Source organism: Pongo pygmaeus, chromosome 7 (assembly GCF_028885625.2).
Source record: "Pongo pygmaeus isolate AG05252 chromosome 7, NHGRI_mPonPyg2-v2.0_pri, whole genome shotgun sequence".
Lineage (NCBI taxonomy): Eukaryota > Metazoa > Chordata > Mammalia > Primates > Hominidae > Pongo > Pongo pygmaeus.
Window position 1 is genome coordinate 103,428,859 of NC_072380.2, and position 19,749 is coordinate 103,448,607.

The 19,749-nt window shown below is 34.9% G+C and overlaps 2 protein-coding genes across 5 annotated transcripts in view; one reads left to right on the forward strand and one right to left on the reverse strand.

The window, feature by feature from the left end:
- PIP4P2 (phosphatidylinositol-4,5-bisphosphate 4-phosphatase 2) overlaps nucleotides 1–501 on the reverse strand; it is a 78,080-nt gene extending 77,579 nt beyond the window's left edge. For all 3 annotated transcript variants that reach the window (XM_054497729.2, XM_063668960.1, XM_063668961.1), the window contains exon 1: nucleotides 104–501. The gene's annotated coding sequence lies outside the window, so the exon portion shown is untranslated. The remainder of the gene's footprint in view (nucleotides 1–103) is intronic.
- On the forward strand, nucleotides 388–17,282 carry OTUD6B (OTU deubiquitinase 6B). Of its 2 annotated transcripts, XM_054497727.2 has the most exons (7): nucleotides 388–640; nucleotides 1,313–1,464; nucleotides 4,024–4,104; nucleotides 8,550–8,862; nucleotides 10,858–10,919; nucleotides 14,199–14,305; nucleotides 14,969–17,282. In XM_054497727.2, exons 1-7 carry the CDS (start codon nucleotides 469–471, stop codon nucleotides 15,051–15,053), a joined length of 972 nt encoding a protein of 323 aa, XP_054353702.2. In that variant the 5' UTR covers nucleotides 388–468; the 3' UTR covers nucleotides 15,054–17,282. The 2 variants fall into 2 exon arrangements, with proteins under 2 accessions (XP_054353702.2, XP_054353703.1); XM_054497728.2 differs by lacking the exons at nucleotides 388–640; nucleotides 1,313–1,464 and adding an exon at nucleotides 6,786–6,925 and having other exon boundaries at nucleotides 4,018–4,104.
- The last annotated feature ends 2,467 nt before the right edge of the window (nucleotides 17,283–19,749 follow it).

Below are 19,749 nucleotides of genomic sequence, written 5' to 3' on the forward strand. Positions count from 1 at the left end.
AGACAATAAACATAATTTAATTCCACACAGCCCCAAACAGCCCAAAGATTCCCATTGATAATTATCGACGGCTTTATTAAAATGCTTTATTTTTCTTTCTTACCTTTTCAGTTGCTTTTCTTAGAAACAGGGACCAAAATCAAAGAGTAAAGGAGGTCCTCTGAAGCACGGAAAGAAATAGACGTTGAAAACTCTTCCCGTTACGTCATCTCTGCGCGCCTCACGTCAGGGCCAAGAGCCTAGCGCGTAGTTTTATGGCTGACTGGGCTCTGGCGCTCTAGCCAATTCCGAGGCTGCAAACTCCGCTTCTCCACTCGCAGTCTGGTTCCTCCCCTGCCGCCCCGCCCATTACGGCAGGGTCACGGTAGTGCGCATGCGCAGCACCCCATTCAAGTTTCTCCTCTTTGCAGTGGCTTGGCTTAGATCCGGTGCCGCCTTGAAGGCGGGGCTGGGTCCCAGCCGTAGCCAATGGAGCCCCGGGTGAGGGTTGAGGGGTGGAAGGTGCCTACTAGCCGGTGCAGGTTTCTTCTAGCGCGTGTGGTGGGCTACCTGGTCGTCATGGAGGCGGTCTTGACCGAAGAGCTTGATGAGGAAGAGCAGCTGGTGAGAAGGCATCGCAAAGAGAAGAAGGAGTTGCAAGGTGAGGTGGAAGGAAGTGGGAATCTGGAAACCGCCGCGACTGGGGGAAGGGCGCGTGGCGGGTCGGTTCTGGGGAATCTTAAGGCGTGACTTACCTGGATCACCCTAGACTTCCCCTAGTAGCAAGTGGCCTCTTCTCTCTCGCCTTCCCTGCCCCGACGGCCCTTTAATTCCCCAACTTTCAGAGGCTTCGCCTTCTGAGGCCTGCGGCGTGCCCCCTACCCCGCGCCGCCGCCGTGGTGCAGGTGTCTGAAAATACCTAGAAGCCGCCGTCTTGGTCCCCTCCCAAACCCACCATGCCTCCCTTTTCTATACCTGCCCCAGTTACCGATACTTGTCCCTAATGGGTGTATTTTGAATGGACTCGCCTCAGTTTAGGAGGTTCAGAAAGGATACCGGGAAGATTTAAAACTGGCTACAGTCAGGTTTTTTCCTTCTATCTCACCAAACAATCGAACCATATTCAAGATTTTGTTAATGAATTTTTTTTTTTTTTTTGGTCTCAGCTTCATCTGGACCCTTCTCTCTCTGTAGCTGTCTGTTATGTGATGACTCTTTCTTCCATAATTACTTTTTCTGTACCCTTCGCCCCTTACCATCCCCTTATTGGTTCCTGTTTCTCATCTCCTTTTACTCCTGCGTGTCTGACTTAATGATTTTAATGGCTTTTCAGCCAAAATTCAGGGCATGAAAAATGCTGTTCCCAAGAATGACAAGAAGAGGAGGAAGCAACTCACCGAAGATGTGGCCAAGTTGGAAAAAGAAATGGAACAGAAACATAGAGAGGAACTGGAGCAATTGAAGCTAACTACTAAGGAGAATAAGGTATGTGAAATAAATGTTTGTCGTTGCCTACACCATTTGAAAACAGCTGTCCACTTCTGTTAATTGTTAAACTGCTTTTTTTTTTTTTTTTGAGACGGTGTCTCGCTCTGTCGCCCAGGCTGGAGTGCGGTGGCGGGATCTTGGCTCACTGCAAGCTCCGCCTCCCGGGTTCAGGCCATTCTCCTGCCTCAGCCTCCCGAGTAGCTGGGACTACAGGCGCCCGCCACTACGCCCGGCTAATTTTTTGTATTTTTAGTAGAGACGGGGTTTCACCATGTTAGCCAAGACTGTCGATCTCCTGACCTTGTGATCCACCCGCCTCGGCCTCCCAAAGTGCTGGGATTACAGGCGTGAGCCACCGTGCCCGGCCCTGTTAAACTGTTTATTATCTAAAATCATAAAATTGGTAGGGAAATGAAATCACTTAGTTATGCTCATGCATCACTTCTCATTAATGTTTTTGTGACCAAGTTTACAGGGCAGTGTGTTTTTATAAGGGAGATCAGCAAAGCAAGTGCTATACTTCTTTACCTATTTACTTGCCCAAAAGATGAAGCTTCACCAAATGAAAGCTGGAAGAACAGGCATCTGATCCCAGAATTGCGACTGAATGGGATTGTAACCTGAGCAAGCTTACTTAATCTTTCTGAGCTCAAATTTTCCCACATATATAATACGATACAAATATTTCTGCTCTCTAAGCACAGGTTTTTGTAAGAATCAAGAAAGTGAACGTGAAGTCATTTTTAAGTTATAAAAGTGCTTTATTAACAAGTTGTAATGAATGAAATTTTACTGATGTTTCTTGGGTAACTTGGAGCATCCTAACTTTCATAATTTTAACTAATATTTATTTTATCATTGGATCTAATATATATGTGTCAAATACTTTGGTTTATATGTATTATCTCATTTAACCTCAGTAACACACTGTGAGGTATTACCTATGAAGTAAGTGTACATAATCCCATTTTTCAAGTGGGAAACAGGGTTAGAGAGATTAAGAACTTTGTCCAGGAGTCTTAACAGCTGTTGATTGCCAAAGCCAGAACTCCAAATGAGAACTATCGTACTCCAGGAAGTGAATACTGAATTCTGTTACAGCTTTGTATAGTGTGGTATTTATTGTATGGGCTTTGGATGTGAAGGGTCATATAGACTCCACAACCTCACTCCATCTTTGATAGAAAGTTCTTATGTCTATGCAAAATCTTGTCTGCCATACTTAAATTTTGGTTGATTTTTGGTTTGCTGTTGACAAGTACAGCTTGTCTGTGCTATTTACAATGGTCCTTACATTAAATATAGTCTAAATTTCTTTAACTTTGTTAGTTATCAAGTTCCCAACTTTCCTTGCCTTTAATATACTTCATTTCCAGGTAACAAGGCATATATGATACTCCAGGCGTTACATTGTGTTGTGACAATTGTGGTGTTCCTAATTGTCTCCCCATCTTTTCTATTAATGAGGCAGTTCTGTTTGCTCCCTCAGACCTTTCAGTTTTGAGGTTTCTTTCCCAGGTTTCCAAGGACAAAAATATTTGATTCATAAGCTACATGGAGTCCTACTGTTAAAACACAAACTCCCATTCTACTTTGAACTATTTATCTTTTTCATTAATTTAAATTGGTTTTCTTTTCTGAATACTACCAAAAACTAATGCCATCGCTTTTTTGTTTTTCAGATGCATCTCTTTTATCTTGCCTATTGTCAATATAGATGTTTGTAAATTTTAGCAGATTCCTCTGAAGAATCACAAGACTCCTAATTTCACTATAGTTGATAGCTATATCAACTATCGTCTGTATCTGATTTTGATATTTTGATCATTTGGGACATAGCCTTTGGAGACTTCTGTCTCTGTGTATTAAAGGCCTTGAGTTGTTCTATGCATGTGTTACATTAAAAACTGGCTTAACTTATAGTTTCAGTAATAGTAGCTACTCATCCTTATAGTTAAAAGTCTAGCATCTTTTTTTTTACTCTAGCAAACACACACTAGCCATTTAGGATTGATTATAATATCAAATGATGTTATAAATTAAATATATTTTCTGCCTGCAGTTATCAGTTTGTAGATGGAAAAGGGTAGGGTAGGAAAAGCTCAACTTGCTACTAGGGTCAAGGATTAGTACTCATCAGGTTCTGGCTAATTAAGATGGAAAAAGGCTTCTGCTGCCAGTTGAGGTTATGCAGGTAATAATGAACTGAGCCAGCACAGGACCTTTATCTTATATGTACTGGCACTAGTCAGAGAAAAGAAGAGTGGAGTGCTAAATGAGTTGGCACTTACAGAAAGTACAGTACTGCATTTAGATTAATGGAGTAGGCATTCTAAGAAGGAAGGAAAGCATGCAGGGATGAGCATGATCTTTGAAAGAAACTTCTTGGGAACTTGTCAAATTCTTCCATAAAAATAGAAACAGGAGACAAAACCATATTATCTAATATAGTGTCTATTGCTGTTATTCAAATTTGAAATGTGGGATTAAATATATTTATGATTTTCGGTAATTTAATAAGTACATTGACTTGTTAATGCTTTTTGTTTCCTTCAGATAGATTCTGTTGCTGTTAACATTTCAAACTTGGTGCTTGAGAATCAGCCACCTCGGATATCAAAAGCACAAAAGAGACGGGTATGAAAGTCATGTCACCAAGTATATAAGTTAGTGCTGTGTGTTCAATACTATCTTAGGTACTATCTTAGGTCTTGTTATAGGAAGAGAATGAAAAAAAAAATGACGCAGTTCTTTGTCTAGGCACTTGAACTAACATTTATTAAGCACCTGCTGTGTGTCACATACTATGCTAAGCTGCTTATATGACATCTCATTTAGTCCTGACAATAATCCTGTGAAGTAGCATTTCTTATCCCCATTTTATGGAGAAGAAAATGATCATAAGAGAGTATAAAATAACATATTCAGGTTGCAGCTCTCATAGGAGAGCAAAGCTGGGAGTGGGAGTGCAAAGTAGTTTTTTTTACAAGTATATTATCCCAGACTTAAAAATTCAGAATGTGGGCCCAGGGGATTCTGATGCACAACCCTGGCCAAGAACTATACCATTGGGTGAGAAATTAAGATTTGAACCTAGAAGTTAACATGTATAGGTATACAAAATTCTTAGAGAATTATGTAGGTATCTGTATAATGGTTAATTATGAAAATTTAGAGAAGGGAAAGTTCATTATGCTAATAATGGGTTGGAATTTGAAAGAAATATTATTTAGATAGGATATTCCAAATAGGAGGAGCAGCATGCACAAAAACAAATGTGGGGGTGATATATTGCATTATTGAAGAGCTATAAGGAAACTGATTTATTGGAAGTAGCTAGTTCATATCAGCATTATGGAAATGAGATTAGATAGGTAAGTCCCTTTGAATTTGAAAAAGAAAAATGGTTAAATTCAGTCTTTTTAGTTGCGAGTATTATTTTATTAACCCTTGATGTTTTCTATGGTTTAAATGCATATTTTTAAACTTATTTTGCATCTTATGACATAGTATGTAATTTAGTAGAGCATGGAGTTTAGTGTCAAACAGGTGAGGTTTTGATTTCATTTACTGTTATACTTTGGGTACGGTTCTTCTTTAAGCCTCAGTTTCACATCTGTAAAACGGGGGCAAATTATAGCTACTTCATAAGCTAATTCATTGTGAATATTAAATACTGTACTATTTCCAAAGCCCTTAACACAAGGCCTGGAGAACTAATGGGTCAACAAATGATAGTATTGTTTCTATATTAAGTAGTGCATAGTATGCCTCTTAAAAATGAAACCTAAAAGCAATGTCTTTTTCTGTGTTAAGTAGTGCATACTATGCCTCTTAAAAAATTAAACCTAAAAGCAATGTCTTTTTTTGTTTACAAGTTGATGAAATGCACATAGTCAAACATTTCTCATTCTTGTATAGAATTTTATTCTTGAGTAAATATAATTGTGAATTTTGTAGATTCATAAAATTTAGATCTCATGGAATCTTAGAGATTATCTGCTTGTGATATGCATTCTTTTATGATGATCTCACAATTGTCTAGCTTCTATAGATCAAAAAGGAAGGGCAGAATTTTTGCATGCCAGTAGCATAACAAAATATTGGAATTACGTCTACTTAGTAATTGAAACATCTTATAATAGTCTATTTAATTCTGGAAAACCTAAGGGCACAAGTTCTTCCTATCTTTATCAAAACTTGTTCCTCCCCAGCTGGACCTCTGACAACAAAACAAACAAAATGAAAACTCCCTTACCTTTCTCAAAAATTTTGTTACTTTTCCCCTAAGATACTGCATAACTGGAATTAATACCTTTGTCAGTTATACTCTCAAACCATTTAGTATCTTTTATAGTCAGCTGCTTTAACACTTGGCAGAAAAAATGCCCAAGTAATGTTTTTACAGGGTTATATTAATGGGATTTTAGAACAGAAAACATTAAACGTTTATAATGCTTAAGAAAATGGAACCTGAAGTCAGGATGCACAATCGGGTGTTAGATTATTTGGAACCTCCTTTTTTGCCAGAAGCACCAAGGAATGAAGTCATTTAATTAATGATGTTTATCTTTGGGAAAGATACAACTCTGGAAGAAAAATGTGATAAAACTTTGTCAAGATTTATTTTAAGAATATCGTGGAATATTGTAGAGCATATCTCTTATTTTTAGTCTAGAAAAACAGTATTTTATTCAAAGAACTTAGGAGCTTTTTGATATGATAGAAAGAGTCTAAAATAGAACTTAGAAGAGCTGGGTTTCAAAAATATGGAATTTGAGGGCTGGAATGAGATTGAATTCAATTTCTGTATTTTCCAGTGAGAAAGCAGAGACCCAGGTTATCTCAATTGTACACTAAAAGTTTGATACAAACCCAGGACTGGTGTCCAGCTCTTAATATTCCCTTTGAATCTTCTTTGTTATATTACTATATCAACATGACTCTAGTTTTATTGGCAATACATTTATGATTTACATGCTATTTTCATCTTTTATACGTTTTTATTAGAACTTATTAGTGCCATTCTATCTCCACTACTATAGCTGTAGAAACCAAAGTGCCTAGTGCTCTTGGGAAACTATATATTGCTGGAAAAAGAATTCAGTGTATTTCTTACCTAGTGCCCTGAAAAGGAAACTCAATTGCTTTGTTCTAATGAAGCAAAGCATGAAGGGAAAAAAGTGAAATGATTTAGAATTAGTATTTTAGAGGCTTAAACAGTTTTGCAGATAGGATAAAGTGCCACTCTTTCAGTAAATAGTACATGACATCATTAACTCCAGCTCCCATCTGCTCCAACTTTTATTCTGATTCAGGTGCCTGGATAGAAGGAGCTCTCTGTGTTGTCCTTGGTCCCTGCTCTGCTCTTACCAGCTGTATGGCCTTTGGAAATCTTTCTGCGTGCTGTTTCCTCAGAAGAGGAAAATGAGGGGTTTTGGATTAGATGATATCTAAGGTGCTTATTCTTCCTTTCCCCTCTGAAACTTTTTTAGTCTTTTATAAAGTAATAGTGCCATCTTGTGTTTTAAGATTTTATGCCTCTGTGATCCACAGTTCTAGGTACACAGTGAAATAAATTTGTTCCTGTTACTTACACACACCTTAAATAGGCTATGTTTTATTAGGGAGATATTACTGCTTTTGATTCAGGTAACTTAGAAATCACTTTAGGTTCATCTAGCATGGCACATAACAGGCAAGTAGTACAGGTACATGACAATAAGTTTAATTGAAACTTGCCTTCTCATTCACTTTTGTTCCAAGGAGGAATTAGAACTAGCGTTATGGAAGTCTTTACCTTTTCCTGTTCTGGGCTTACCAAATCCTTCACTGTAACTTATTATTAATGTCAAAATTTATATAACTTAGTTTTTATTCTTAAATTATAAAGCAGTTTCCCCTTGAGTATACAAACAAAATATATGGTAGAGAATTAGAAAGATGCAGAAAAACATACAGACATACACACACACATACACACACCCCAAAATAAAACTTATTTTGGAATCCCGTCATCCAGAGAAAAGCACTATAAATATTTTGTGTATATTGTAGTTTCTTTTTAGTCCTGTGTTAAGTATAGACCTACTGTATATTAACTATATGCCTATGCTTTTTGCCTCCAATTTCATCTCTTGACACTTTTTTCTGGCACTGTAGTTCTATGAACTGTTTTTAGCTATGAAACATATAGTGCTTTCTGGCTTTTGATCATTACTAGTCCATCTGTTAGGAATTTTTTTTCCTTTCTTCTTCCCCAACCTTCCCTATATACCTCCTGTCTATTCTTCATGTCACAAATCTCTCATTTCCCTCACCCCACTCCATCGTTGCATATGTTTCCATGGGAGGAGCTCATCAGACATTTGCATAAGGAAAGCAAATTGTAGAATGTAACATATGATACCATTTTTATTAAGAATTTATACATATTTTCAAGAGTATACCATATTTATTAAAATGAATGGAAAAACAATCTAGAAGGATGCATACCAAACCTCTAGAGCAAGCACTGGGATGGCAGTGGTGTTAGGGGGAGCTTGAGTCTCTCTCTTACATTTTAATTTTTTTTTTAACAAAATATTTGTTAATTAAATGTATGTGTATACAGACATTTTAAAAACCTTGATAAAAAGGGTGTCTGCCTGTACCCTTCTAAAGGCTGTGTCATATTAACACGTTACTGGTGGACTGATAAGAAGCCTGGATTAGCCTGGGCTTTAATATAATAATAATGTGCTTTAAGGCCTAGGATAACTCAGTCTTAAGAGAATACTTTGAAATCAGTAAGTAAAGTTTTTAGAAACTTGGCATGTAGCTTTTAAGTAGACTTTAAAGAAAAATTAGAGAACTTTCTTAATATCCAGTATAGAGCAAGGTGCTGGAAACACACAGATGAGTAAGAGAGTAAGGACCTCACCTTGTAGAAAATTCTTGAGATGATCAATGTGATAGTGCTTGTGCGAGAAGGGGGAAAAAACACCGAAAAGTTTTGAGACCTTTACATTTCCATTCCCTTAATAAATGAGAATTAGTCCAAATTATTATCAATTAACTTTCATGCATTCTCCTTTTCTTAGGAAAAGAAAGCTGCATTGGAAAAGGAGCGAGAAGAACGGATAGCTGAAGCTGAAATTGAAAACTTAACAGGAGCCAGACATATGGAAAGTGAGAAACTTGCTCAAATATTAGCAGCTAGACAGTTAGAAATTAAACAGATTCCATCTGATGGCCACTGTATGTATAGAGCCATTGAAGATCAACTGAAAGAAAAGGATTGTGCTCTGACTGTGGTTGCCTTGAGAAGTCAGACCGCTGAGTATATGCAAAGCCATGTGGAGGACTTTCTGCCATTTTTAACAAACCCTAATACAGGAGATATGTATACTCCAGGTAATTTATTTTTCTTTACTATGTTTTATTGTTGCTTTGTTGTAGTTGTTTTTAAGTAAAGTGCTTCCCAGCACTGAGCGTAAGAAGAACCCAGATGATCCTTATGAGGAAAAAGCATCACAAGATTTAGGCAGAATTATTTTCTGTAATTTTAATAGATGTTGGTATATTTTTCTCTATTAAGATTTCTTAATTACTTAGTTATTTTGTAATTATAATATGCTAATCATTTTATGTAAGATAGAAATAGGAATAAGATTAATCATTTTTGAAAAAAATGTAAGTTCATATTTGACAAAGTGAAGTATTGAGGAAGGTAAGCTTCAGGAAGTATATATAGGGTCTGAAGACCATAAGGAGAGAATGACTAGGAAAACCATTTCTCCTTTCATCTTATAATTTGGGAACTTTACTTTTATTCACAATAAGCTATAATTAGGAAGATTAGTGTTCAAGTAAAACAAATGAGTTAATAACCTGCTTTATTCTATACAATACTTTCACAGTTAAGATAAAATATTTATGAGGAAGTAAAAAAGTACACAACTAGCAGATGAGGAAGAGAGCAAGTAAAAATCTGAATAGGTTTTGGGGGAGTAATGAGTGGAATAGAGGACTATTAGTCCTTGAGAGAAGATGGCAGGTTTGGCAGTATCCATTGGGAACAAGTCATATGGCCAGAATGGGTTGGAGAGAGAAAGGTTAAAGTTGACTTTCCTTTAGTGGAGTCTGTCCTCCATGGAGGAAAGGTAGACAGTGATGCAGAGTTGATAAGAATGAGCATTGGCAGTCAAGTGTGTCTCCTTTAGTGGGTATGGCTTAAGGTATCTGTTGATAGATCTCAAGAATGACTTAAGCACATCTAATTCTGTAGCGAATTAATTTCCCATAGATGTCATATTGGAAATGTTAACTTATCTCTTGCTGTTTTAGGTCATTGCTGTTTTCTAAATAAACAGAATTTGCTATGGGACATAAAACACATTTTTCCGTATATTTTGATATATGCATAGGCAATGTGATAAATGACTCTTCTGTCATTTATCTCCCAAATGATTACTAAATCATTGAAACTCCCCAGTTGCGCTAGTTGTAGGGCATAGAGGAGGTGGCAGTTCAGTATGCTGAGTCAGAGAAAAACACAAAAGACTTAATTAATTATCTCCATTTATTCAACCAATATTAATTGAAGGCCGCTGTGTGCCAAGCACTATTCTAGGCACTGTTCTGAACACTGAGGATTTAACAGGATATGAGACAAACACAAGACATATTTTTCTTCTAGATGTCCATAATTTCTTTCCCTCCATCTCTGTAGTAAGGATAATTGTTTTCCATTTTAACATACTGTATAAAAAGGTGTATGCACAAAACATACCCATTGTAAATTTAGTGATTAGGTCTTTTACTTCTCAGGGCTGATCTGAAAAGCCTTTTCCTTGGTTAGAACTGATACTTATGCAAATAATGTAAGTGCTTCCAAAATAACAAGTGGAGGCACTGTTTGATGCTATCTCTGGGGAAGGAATTTCAATTCATCTGTACTTTTACTCGAATTCTCTTCGTATATTTCCCAGAGTCTTACAGTAAACCTGATTATACAGGAACTACATTTTTTTTCTTTCATGGTATTTCTTTGGATGCAGGTTTGGGCTTCAAAACACATGTCAAGATAGTGAATATGGTGGCAATTTTTGGGGTCAATGCTTAGGGTAGAGTGAGGTAGGTTTGTTATATAGGGAGGGTATCTGGGCCTCCGACAGAAGAAGAAAAGCAGAAATGGACTGCTTTGTTCCTGGATGGAAATGTGGTAGAAAGTTGGGGTGAATTAAGTTTGGACCTGGGAGTTAGATTAGATTCTGGAGGATACTGGTAAAGAAGGAGAATGTTCATAACTTGGGCATTTTTGTCAGGAATTGTCAGAACTATAAAAGGGATTTTGTAACATGAGTTACAAAAATTATTAAGTGCTGTATTCTGACCTGTTCTCTACAGAAGAGTTTCAAAAGTACTGTGATGATATTGTAAACACAGCTGCGTGGGGAGGTCAGCTTGAGGTAAGTTTGTAGTTATTCATAGTGATTGTGGGTTGTTAAATTATTTCTAAATCCCTTCTGTAGTTTTTAGATGTTTCTCAGCTGATCCCAATTTCTCTTTGAAGATTCCTTTTCTTTATATATTTGCTATTCTCAACTGACAAAGGAATAGGGAGTTAACATGATTAGGTCTGTGATTAAAGTATGTATGTTGAGGGATTGAAACACTATTACATTTTAAATAGCTCTGTTAGATCTGTGTGTTGGAAATATGTATGTGTAAGTCTTTTCATCATGATAGTAGTATTGGCAATACATTTGATTTTCTGGACTCAGGAAAGTGAAAATTTTACTGAAGTAAAGTAAAATTTAGCCTAGTAGTTCAGCTGATCAAAGTCACTATTGGAAAAATATATTTTTTACATCAGAAATGGAAAAAAAAATTATATGACATTATAGGCCAAATCCTACCACAACATATATATTAAAATCGTATTTTGAATTCCTAACTAATAGTGACTTACTTGAAAGCGGTAGTTGGTGCATTAAATTCATATGTAAGAAAACAGTATGTTCAGTCACTTACAGGAAGTTATCAAGATTACTTTTTAGCTCTAATTTTAAAAAAATCTTACTGTTAACTTTGTTTTGTTAAAAACAAACAAACAAACAAAAAACAGGTAGGTGGGCCAGACGGTGATGAAGCAGCCTGGGTATTAAACAGGATAAGAAAGTCCTGGGTTCAGGTCCTGGCATTTTCTTCCGCCCCTCTGTTTTGTGGCCACAGAGGAGTCAGCCATCCTCCCAAGCTTGAGTTTCTTGATTACTATATGGCCATAATAAACCCTCTGTGTGTACTCAGTTGAGCATTTTTGAGCATTAAGTAAGGCAGAGAGTACCTGCATAAAAGTTTGTAAGCTGAAGTGCCAGATGGATGAACCTAGGCAGTACAATTAGTAATATATAATGATGATTAATCATCATGAATAGTCTGTGGCTCTAAATAATTCACTTTAAGAACTGCTTCATTTGAAGATGCAACATGAATGTTGCCCCAAAATCTTTTTCTTAGTAGTGCTGTGTATGTGCATTTCCACCAGAGGGAACTGTATCCATTAGTTTTGTATGCCTCTGAAACTTAGGAAATGTTCATAGTAGCTTTGTTACTACATTAGGAATAGTTAAAAATGCTTGAACTTTCTTAAAAGGATCATTCATATGAGTATTAGAGATTAAATCAAGAATTAAGAAAAGCCTTTTAAAACATCTTTTGAAGGACACTTATACATTTTTTTCATCTGTGAATTCATTTGAAGTAAGAGTTGCAGTTTTCACAATAGAGTAAATTTAAGTTATTAAACAGAAAATCATTCTATGATTTCTGAAGTTAGAAGGCATAGTAGGATTTCCAGAGTTTGGTTTGCATCCTCTATCCTATGCTAGTTTCTTAATGATATTTTAGGTATAAGAAAAATGTGCTTCAAAGGAACGTTTTTGATTTACCGCCATGCAGCAGAGTGCTTTCCATATTTTTGAAGTAATTTCTTACATTCTTTCAAAACCTCAGAAAGGAGTATGTTCATCAATGGAATGTTCTTGTAATGGGGCAAGTACATATCCCATAGTGCTCCCATAGATCGGGGCATTATGATTTTTATTTTCTTTTTGAGACAGAGTCTCACTCTGTCACCAGGCTGGAGTGCAGTGGTGCTATCCATCATTGTTCACTGCAGTCTCAATCTTCTAGGCTTAAGCTTTCCTCCCACTCCTGAGTAGCTGGAACTACAGGCATGCACCACCATGCCTGGCTAATTTTTGTATTTTTTGTAGAAACGGGGTCTCCCTGTGTTGTCCAGGCTGGTCTCAAACTCCTGACTTCAAGTGACTTTGACAAGTCTTGTAACCCTTTTTTTGCCTCAGATTCTAGGTCTTTAAAATAACAACAGTACCTATCCCATAAAGTTATTGAGAGGATTAAAGGAATTAATACACATAAAGTACTTAAAGTGCTTGAGTGCTTGGTCATATGTCTTTTTTTTTTTTTTTTTCTTTGAAACAGGGTCTCACTCTGTCACCCCAGTTGGTGTACAGAGGCGTGATCTTGGCTCACTGCAATCTCTGCCTCCCGGGCTCAAATGATCCATCATGCCTGGCTAATTTTTGTGTTTTTTTGTAGAGATACAGTTTTACCATGTTGCCCAGGCTGGTCTCGAATGCTTGGACTCAAGGTATCTGCCTGCCTTGGCCTCCCAAAGTGCTGGAATTATAGGTGTGAGCCACTGTGCCTGGCCTGTAATCATAATAAGTCTTTAAAAATGTTAGCATTAATGTTCATTATTCATCATTATTCATCTGGCTTTAGGCTCTAATTTTATATTGTATGGTATGAAATTACTTAAAATTGTATATTTTAATCAAATAGAAATTCATTGATAGGGCAGTACAATTCATATACATATCTCATTCTACTCTTTGAAAATTATAGAACAGTGGTTGTCAAAAGTATTTGTAGATTAGAAACATCTGAAAAACTTTAAAAAGATAAATATTTTGTTCTTCCCCCCTGCCCATTTTCTCACATTGTAATTTATTTGGTCTGGTGCTTGAGCAATGGTATTTAAAATTTTTTTTTGTTATGAACATTTCAAGCGTATTCAAAAGCAGACTAGTACAATATACCTAGTCTGCCCATTGCCCCTCTTCATTAACTGTGGCATTGATATTTTTTACAAAGCTTTTGTGCAGGCAGGGCTTGAGCAGTCTCTGCATTTGATTTAATAAATACAAGTTGAGCATCCCTAATCTGAAAATTTGAAATCTGAAATGCTCCCAAATCAAATTTTTTGAGGGCTGACATCACAAGTGGAAAATTCTACACCTGACTTTATGTGACAGGTCACAGTTCAAACTTAGTTTCATGCACAAAGTTATTTAAAATGTTGTATAAAATTACCTTCATGATGTGTGTGTAAGATATGTATGAAACATGAATGAATTTTGTGTTTAGATTTGAGTCCCATCCTCAAGATATCTCATGTAATATATGCAAATATTCCCAAATCTGAAAAATTCAAAATCTAAAACAATTCTGGTTCCAGGCATTTAGGATAAGGGATATTCAACCTGTATTATACTTATTTATTCAACAGATATTTATTAAGTGCCCAGTATATACCAGGCTCTCTGTGTACAGTGGTGAACACAGCATATCCCTGCTCTGAGACTGGTTGCCCGTTCACACATACTTGAATGTGATTTACATTTTTATTTTCCTTACTCATACTTTTTTTCTTCCTATAGCTAAGAGCTCTGTCTCACATTTTACAAACACCAATAGAGATAATACAGGCAGATTCTCCTCCCATTATAGTTGGCGAAGAATATTCAAAAAAACCACTAATACTTGTGTAAGTACCTAGACATTTTTGCTGTTTTATTTTTCACAATTAATACAAAAAGGAATATTAAAAAATTTAGATTATATGTGTTAAAATATGTGACTTAGATAATTTTTTAAACCTCTAGCGATTTATTTTTGTGTGTGAGTTAAGAATAAAGTCATTTCTAAAGGTTGTAACATTTTAGGACTAGTTTGTATACTGTCCTGGTTTGACATTAGTAATGCTAAAAGTTTCAACAAGTGTTAAAAGTTGAAATACATTCATGTTGCCTGTTTATTCTTTAGATTTATTTTTCTTCATTTTATGAAAATATCTTACATGATTTAGAAATCTCTTCTGAAATACAGCATGCAGAGTTTGCTATTGGCTTTAGTATTTTTTAGCTAAAACTATTAAGATAGTCATCAATGGCTAGGTGACAATTTAAGCTTATTGAACCTTCAGCATTTCAGCCTTTTCATTTTACCCCAGTGATTGAACCAGATCTTGCTGACTGCTGCCACTTTTCAAATGGTGTTGAATTCTGAGTTAATATGTCCACATAGTCTATTGAGTGATACCCATGTGGACTGAGTCATTCAGAATCATTGGTTTATATATAAATAAGCATATATATATATAAAAATTGCTTTCATCAAAACTACTCATTTCTTTTTTTTTTAATTTCAGATATATGAGACATGCATATGGTTTAGGAGAACATTATAATTCGGTTACACGGTTGGTAAACATAGTTACTGAAAATTGCAGCTAATTTATACAATGTTGTACAATTATGTTTTAATACAGTGTGCTGAACTGAGTATTTCTACCAAGTGTTGGGTTGTTCTAATTGCTACTGAAAAACACAACTACCTTAAATCAGTTTTATGGCAAAGCTACTAACAGGTGTTTTTAGAAATATGTCAGAGAGAAACTTTAACCAGTGTCTTCTTAGTGGAATTTTAAAAATTTGTTAAGTTCATTGTAGAGAACATCATTCAGAGACCAAGATGGTCCCCTATTCGCTGATATTTTCATTTATGTAAGATCCTGGACATTCTGTTTTGTGCTGGAACAAATTTTCAATGTTTTTAATTCTCCCTTTTCTGCCTGTTCCTAAAAACTTTCAAAATAACCTTTTCAATGTAATTTGTCTTGAAGAAGTTTACCCAATATCTTCGTTATTGCAATAATGTAATATGGTGATGGTCAATTTAACTATTGCTTATAAAATGAACTTGATTGCAGTAACCATGGTATTGATGAGATTTAATGCAGTGAAGCTTTATTATTAATATATATAGCCTTATCAAAGCATAGCTAAGAAGCTTGCTTTAATAATTAAGAATTTAAAAATATTTATTTAGATGGGATTCAGTTGTTTAAAGAAGTGAGATAAATTCAAAGGTAAATAGGTATTCTCTGTCAAATTTAAATCTCTAAAGAATTAGAGATTAGTTTTTTATTTGTGTATAACTTAAAAAAGACCTAATAGGTTACTGTCTTTTTAATGCATTTGTTATTCTTTGGTATTTTTTAAGCATCAGACTGGAGTTAGTACCATCATCTCTTGATTCTTTCATAACTACACATTTTTATATTTCCTTTTGTGTTTTCTACTTTGCTTTCTTTGAAGGAACAAGCATTTTGTGGCCTCTACCTTGTGCAATTTTAGGGAGTAGCAGTGTAAAAGGTCCAAGACCACATTTACTTGAAATTCTTCCTCTTTTCTGATTTGTCTTACCAGATATTTCCCTTCTTGCTTCATTCTCTAGGATTTGAAGAAAATCTTTGCCACTTATTTTATTAGCCTTATTAATGTCACCTTTCCTTCAACTCAAATATTTGAGAAATTTTATGTTACATATATGAATGAAGTTGAAAGCTACTGTTTGGAAGCTAAGACTTGTATACAGTAGTTTTGTATATGAATGGTTGTTCTAGCTCAGATTTCAGGTTACTCAAACCGTATTCTTTCTAAGAGGATATATACAAACGTCTCTCATAATTTATGTAAGGAAATATTATGAAAATGAGACTTTTTTAGTTTGATGTATGTTTCCCAAACTAGAGATAAAACTAGTAAGATTTAGTATCGTTTATAACATTTGAATTTTTGCTTCATGAGTACAACTAATTTTTATAAGTAAATATTGGGTTTATATGAAAAATGGGGTGTCAGTCTTTTCACACACCCAGCAGGTAACAATGTGGGAAGCTGGCAGGGTCATTGATAGCAAGTTAAGTACTTCCTGAAGGCTTTCCATTTCAAAAGATTACAAGCCATTCTGCCTGCCAAACAAATTATATTCTGAAGATGCCTGTTTTGTAACCCTTGATGTGAATTTTTTGGTGTCTGAAATTTACAAAAGAATGAAATTGAAATTGTAAAACACTAAATGCTTTGGGTTTATTTTGAAGTAATCTGTTACTTTAAAATGTCAGCATTAGGAAGTCATAAAACAAGATATTATGAAACCCAGTATTATAAATGTTATCTACATCTAAAGTATTCTAAAATAACTTATTGGCAGCTTTATTCTTTTTTTCCTTACAAGATTTAGAATCTTTTTGGTTATATGTCTATTTTTCAATTTTGTTATATTTTTAATTTAAGTGGCCAATGAGGTTATGAACAAGATTTGTATGGTTAGCTTCTGTTCTTTCCTAAAACTTCAGATAAATATCATTTTAGCTATAACCTAAAAAAGTGTTTAAATAAAATGACAGATGTTAATTTAAAAGCAGCATATGCTAATTTACTTTTTTCATATGGTAATGGTCTAATGGAAGTTACATATGCTTTCTTTTGTCCTAACTCTGAAAAGTATATGTCAGAGTTCTGGAATATGTCTTTAGCCAAGAATTTTATTCACTTAAATTTGTTTACAACTTGTATAAAGCAAAAAAGAATGTGTGTAACTATAGTGAAGAGCATAGTTTTGCTTATATTATGTGATGTTTGCCAAAAAAAGAATAAAAGATGAATGAATTAAATCAACATTTATTTGCTTGAATTGTCATTCTTTAACAATTCGAGAATTTAGAAGTGGAGAAAACTCATTTTGCTTTGTATCCAGCCTTTACTTTGTCTTCACATATAATTGAAAATAATACAATCACAGATTCTTACATTTTAAGGGATTTCGAATAAATATATGAGCATAGCTTATGACCCAGAGTAGAGGGAAATAAAGTAATAGCCATTTAAGCTATAGCTCTTAGAAATCAGGTAGAATCTTAGAACCTTTTAGAACAATGAATGTTTATTTAGGGTAAGTGAATTTGAAAAATATTTTAAGACCCATAGATGTTAAAATAAAGAATAAACATTTGTGTGCAAGAATGTGGAGCAGCAAGAAGGATGTTTGTACAAATTAATGTTTTCACACAATTGTTAATATAGTGCCTTCTTGGTACAGGTTCTTATGAAGTAGCTGAAGGACTAGATCAGTTGATTTTCTGAGAATTTATTTGGTGATTTCATGCTTTTTTTTTTTTAAACTTATATTGAACAGATGAAACTTTTTCTCTGCCTGTTTTGTTATCACATACATTGATTGTTTCCTCCTGTCTTAAGTCTTTATCTTAGAGCTCATGAGGTTTTAATTCTTAACACATGGGTCTTTTAACCCACCATTGTTCTCTCCCACTTAAGGTCTTGGAACTACCATTCAGAATTGAATGTTTCACCCAACCTGCTTTATCCAGCTTCCTTGTCTTTCTAGTCTCAGTTTACATATTAATAGTACCTACTGAGAAAACCCTCCTCAGACTCCTCCCAATCTTGTTTCTTTCTAATACCTACACACTTGTAATCACTTACTTGAATTTAGTTGTTTTTCATCTATTTTTTTTCCATAGTGTGTTAAGAGCTTAGAAACAAGAATTTCTTGTTCACTGCTCTTAAAATACCTAGCACATTGCCTGGCCTGTCTGCATTGCGTGCTTAAAAAATGTTTGTTGATAGTCTTAGACTATCAGTTGAGAGGATAGGATATGAGTAAGAAGTTGCATTAGGTTAACAGACTGCTGGGAATAGAGAGATGGATATGATTTAGAATTGTGCTTGCTCACAAAAGGCCTGCTTTTTAATTTACCTTGGCCTTGGATGAATTCTTCAAGTCTTTTGGTCAGTTGAAGGGAGAAAGGGAACCCAACAGAGCTTTCATTTTTCTTAACTTCCAATAGTAATGTTTCAGCTAATTTACCTTCACATACCAATTAGGGTAATGTCTAATTTTAATAAATGTACACAAATATAAGAATCCTATAAAATAAGTGTACAGTTCAAAAAAAATTAAAACCTTTGTTAATACACTGACCATGAAGAAGTTTTATAGTTGTCTTATTTCAGTATAATCAGGATGACTAGTATGACATACTGAAACAAATTGCTGCCTTTCTATAAGGCTGCTGAATTTTTATTTCTGTGAATAGGGATGATATATAATCTAGCTCTTTTTTGTCACTCTTGTATTGACAAAAAAAGTCTTATTTATTGTTTATAATTTATTGTTTATAATTTTTTTATATTGCTTATCTTTTTTTGTCACTCTTGTATTGACAAAAAAGTCTTATTTATTGTTTATGATTTAATATAGCATTAACATGGGAATCAATAACCTCAGTGCATGAGTTGATGAACAAAAATAAGGACCTCACTTTAAAAAGTAAATTACATGAGTTTTTTAAATTTTTCATTTCATTTTATTTCTTAATTTTCTATTTTAGATTTAAAGGGTACATGTGCAGGTTTGTTACATGGGTATATTTTATAATGCCGGAATGTGTGTTTTTATAGAACCTGTCACCTAAATAGTGAACATTGTACCCAATAGGTAGTTTATCAACCTCCCCTACCCTTTTGGAGTCCCCACTGTTATTTCCATCTTTATGTCCATGTGTATCCATTGTTTAGCTCTCACTTTATAAGCGAGAACATATGGTATTTAATTTTCTGTTTCTGTGTTAATTCACTTAGATAATGGCTTCTAGCTACATCCATGTTGCTGCAAAGGACATGATTTCATTCTTTTTTATAGCTGCATAGTATTCCATGGTGTCTATGTACCACATTTTCTTTAATCTACCAGTGATAGGCACTTAGGTTGATTCCATGACTTTGCTATTGTGAATAGTGCTTTGATAAACATGAGTGTAGATGTTTTTCTGATAGAATGATTTCTTTTCCTTTGGGTAGATAACCAGTAGTGGGATTGCTGGATTGAATGGTGGTTACATCTTTAGTTCTTTGGGAAATCTCCATACTGTTTTCCACAGGGGTTGAACTAATTTACATTCCCACCAACAATGTATAAGCGTTCCCTTTTCTCCATATCCTTGGCAATTTCTGTTAATTTTTGGCTTTTTAATAATACCCATTCTGACTGGTGTGAGATGGTATCTCATTGTTGTTTTAATTTGCAGTAAGTAAGGGTTTTTTTCACTTTGCCAAATCTTGATGG

Excerpts from the sequence above, each read along its gene's own strand:
- OTUD6B (XM_054497727.2), top strand. The coding sequence starts at position 469 with ATGGAGCCCCGGGTGAGGGTTGAGGGGTGGAAGGTGCCTACTAGCCGG. Across the intron at positions 1,465-4,023 it reads TAACTACTAAGGAGAATAAG|ATAGATTCTGTTGCTGTTAA; the intron begins GTATGTGAAATA and ends TGTTTCCTTCAG. Across the intron at positions 10,920-14,198 it reads CGTGGGGAGGTCAGCTTGAG|CTAAGAGCTCTGTCTCACAT; the intron begins GTAAGTTTGTAG and ends TTCTTCCTATAG.